Genomic DNA, 3,861 nt, shown 5'->3' on the forward strand with positions numbered 1-3,861 from the left:
TATTATCATTATTACTATTATTTATTATCGCTGCTTCCAAGCTCCCTGCCCAGCCTCCGGGCGTCCCGTCCCTCCGCCCCCGCCCCGCGCCCCCTCCGCCGCCCCTCCCTCCGCAGCCACCACCCCGCAGCCCTGCCGCGGCCCCGCCAGCAGCGGCGCGGCGAGCGGGGCGCGGAGCGGCGGCGCCGGGGCGCGGAGTCCCAGCGGCGGCCGCAGCCCTCCGGCACGGCCCCGGGCCCATCCCGGGAGCCGCCGCTAGGTGGGGGGGGGAGCCCGGCCCCGGCCGCCCCGGCCGCACAACAATGACTTTGGGCAGCAGCGGCGGCGGCGGCTGCGGGATCATGTCCGAGCGCTCCCCGGAGGAAGAGCCGCTCTCCGAGGTGGAGGACGCGGATATCGACGTGGTGGGCCCGCCCCAGGATGGGGGCAAGTACAGCGAGGACGAGGAGGAGGAGGAGGAGGACGACGAGGAGGAGGAGGACGAGGAGGACGGCGGCGATCCGCTGGGGCTCGCCCTGCCGCGGAGCGGGGCCGCCAAGGCGCGCATGGGGGGGTCCCCGGAGCGGCTCTCCCCCGCCGGCGGCTCGGAGCCGGCGTGCGCCCGCGGCGCCGCGCCCGGGGAGAAGGCGCCCGCGGGCGGCGGCGGCGGCGGCGCGGGGGGGAAGAACCCGCTGGTGAAGCCGCCCTACTCCTACATCGCCCTCATCACCATGGCCATCCTGCAGAGCCCCAAGAAGCGGCTGACGCTGAGCGAGATCTGCGAGTTCATCAGCGGGCGTTTCCCCTACTACCGGGAGAAGTTCCCCGCCTGGCAGAACAGCATCCGCCACAACCTCTCCCTCAACGACTGCTTCGTCAAGATCCCCCGGGAGCCCGGCAACCCGGGCAAGGGCAACTACTGGACGCTGGACCCCGAGTCCGCCGACATGTTCGACAACGGGAGCTTCCTGCGCCGGAGGAAGCGCTTCAAGCGGCAGCAGCAGCTGCACCCGCCGCACCCCGAGCTGCTGCTGCGGGCCGGGGCCGCCGACCCCGCCGCCTTCCTGCCCGGCTTCGCCTACGGACCCTACGGCTACAACTACGGCCTGCAGCTCCAGGGCTACCCCCACCACCACCACCACCACCCCGGCGGCGGAGGCGGCGGCGCCGCGGGCGCCTTCCCCTTCCCGGCGCCGCACTGCCCGTTACCGGCTCCGCCGCCTCCCGCCGCCGCCTCCGTCTTCTCCGCCGCCTCGGGGCTGCCCTCCTTCCTGGGCGGCGAGCTGAACTGCAGGAAGTCCTTCTACCACCCCCAGCTGAGCCCCACCGCCCTGCCCGCCGCCCTCCTCCAGACCCTGAAGCCGGACCCCACGCCCGCCGGCGGCGGCGGTGCCGGCGGCGGCGGCGGCACCAACCACCCCTCCCGGCCCTCTTTTTCCATAGACAACATCATCGGGGGGGCCGTGCCCCCGCCGCCCAGCACCAACCCCAGCGCCGCGCCCGCCGCGCCCTACCCCGCCGGCCAGGCGGGCCCCCCGGCGCAGGTCCTGGCCGTGCTCAGCCCCGCCTTGGCCCCGGCACAGCCCCAGGTCAGCCTGGCACACGAGCCGCTCCTGCAGCCGGCCCAGAACTTTTCCAGTAAAATCACAACCCTGAGCAGCTGTCATTTTTAAAGTGTGCTGGGGAAGGCGGGGTGGGGGGCTGGGGGGGTGGGGGGGTTGGGGGGAGAGTCGCGAAGCAAACGGCCCCTTCCCAGCTCTCCCCCCCCCTCCTCCGAAACTGCTCCCCTTCCCTCTCCCCGTCCCCCCCCCATCTCCTCCTGTTGTGTTTTAAGGTAGGAAATATTTTTTTTTAATTTTTACTTTATTTCCAGGCTCTGTGGCATCCAGATCTGTTTGTGTCTCTTTGCTCGGGGAAAAAAAATATATATATATTAAATGAATCGGGAGGGCGGGAGGGGGGAAAGAATAACACGATTTGGTCCCGCAAGCGCCAAAGCGTATTTATAAAGTGGCCGTAACCTAAACTGAGACCTGGGCTGATTGAACACGCAACGTCTTGCGGGGGGTGAGGGGGGGTTGTTAAGAAAGAAACGGTCTTAGGGGTCGGAAATGTTTCCTTTGAGAGGTGCGGGTTTTCCGCGGGGGTCCCCCAAATCGCCTGGGAAAGTGGCCAGGGGAATTGCAGACGCGCCCGGTCGCAGCGAGCCCATTTTCGTTCCTGCAAATCTCTCTCCCGGGCGGTTTTGCCATGTGTGTCTGTCTCTCCCCGGCTCTCAAAGAAAATGTTTTAATGGTTCGATCTTATTTTTAGTTTCTTTGAAGCTTCGGGTTTGGTTTTAAAAGGCACTGTTTAGGGTTTCTTTATTTTTAAGAAGAAGAAAAGTCGGTGAAACTCAGGACTGCGGTTTTTTTTTTTCTTTTTTTTTTTTTTTCCAATGAGACATTCAAATGCACGTTTAAAAGAAAATCCGATCCGTCAGGAAGTTTGGAGAATTCCCATACTATTTTTTTTTGATCCCCGTTTTCCCACCCCCTCCGTGCGTGGGTTTTTTGGTGTATTGGTAATTATTTGTATATAGATTATTCGGGAGCTAATGAGCGGAGTCCAGTTAACTCCTCACTGGTTGTGCATCCGTCATATCTATTTTATTGAGAGAATCTGTGAATAATTTGATGTGGAAAAGGCAACAGAATTTTGTCCACCGTTGGTGTAAATTAATAAATGTTTGTGACCTGGTTAAAAAAAAAAAAAAAATCCCAATCGTTCTTTGCGATGTCCTTTGTCACGCTGAGAGCCGAGAGCCCCGCTCGGGCCTCGGGGAAGCGAGCGGCTCCGCCGGCCGCGGAGTTTCGCCGCCCGAAGCCGGCGGGGCTGAGCCCTCCCCTCCGCGGCCGGGCGCGCAGCCTGCGCGGGGCTGCTCCGCGCCGCCTCCCTTCCCACGGCTGCAGGCTGCCACACCGGCGGTGCCTCCCCCGGCCCCTTCCCCGGCCGGGCGAGGCGGGGGCGGGGGGGGTGTCCACCCGCTTTGGGTCCACGGGCCGGCAAGGGAAAGGACCCCCCGGATTTTTTGGTTTTGTTAATTTTATTTTTTATTTCTTTGTTTGCTTTTTGCTGTGTCGTCCCGTTCCCCCCCCAAAAAACCCCAAACAACTCTGCCTGTTTCCAAGGGCAGGGAGGTGGGGGCCGGGAGAAAGGTTCTCCCTTCTTCCCCCCCCCCCCGCCTCTTTTTATTTTGTTTGGAAAAGTTGACACATGAGAAAATAAGTTGGAGGGTTTCCCCCCCGCACACACGTCCCCCTTGGGCCTGCAGCATTTGAATGACCGAATGAAACTTGATCTCCGCCTAAATTTTGCAACAACTTACAAAGTAAATAAACATCTTTAAGCGCTCCCTTCTCCTCCAAACTTCCCCAGCCCCCCCATTTATTTATTTCAGGGACCAAACGTGGCTCTTTGGTTTGTTTGTTGGCAGGGACCCTGATCTAAAGAATCGAGGCCTTTCTGCCCGTGCAGCCAGCTGAAGGAGAAGGAGAAAAAGAAAAAAGCTGAGACGTACGAGGCAGGGAGCGGGGGACGGAGCCGGTCCCCGGGCGAGCGGGGCTTTGCGTGGGGCCCACCGGGGCGCAGGCAGGAGCCGGGCGGTGTGCGCCGGGGGACCGGGGGGGTGTGTTTGGGGGGGTGGGTCGGCCTTTCTTTTCTCTTCCTCCCCCTCCTCCTTTTTTTTTAATTCCCCCCCTCCTCTGCCCCTGTCTGTGCCACCTCGAACCTCCGCGCAGTTTGTTGATGTTGTTCCTGAACGTGCCGCCTCCCCGCAGCGAGCGGTCTCACATCTCGCCTTCACACACATTTGCTTTTGAAAAGCGATCTTCGTGTCCGGCA

At 62.2% G+C, this 3,861-nt stretch overlaps 1 protein-coding gene across 1 annotated transcript; it reads left to right on the forward strand.

Moving 5' to 3' along the window:
• On the forward strand, positions 1-2,723 carry FOXD2 (forkhead box D2). The gene is given in 3 exon segments (XM_052802428.1): positions 1-1,098; positions 1,101-1,144; positions 1,146-2,723. Coding segments are annotated over 3 exon segments (1,347 nt in total). The 5' UTR covers positions 1-302; the 3' UTR covers positions 1,653-2,723.
• Positions 2,724-3,861: the final 1,138 nt, after the last annotated feature.

The sequence above is a fragment of the Harpia harpyja genome, chromosome 11 (assembly GCF_026419915.1).
Source record: "Harpia harpyja isolate bHarHar1 chromosome 11, bHarHar1 primary haplotype, whole genome shotgun sequence".
Taxonomy (NCBI): domain Eukaryota; kingdom Metazoa; phylum Chordata; class Aves; order Accipitriformes; family Accipitridae; genus Harpia; species Harpia harpyja.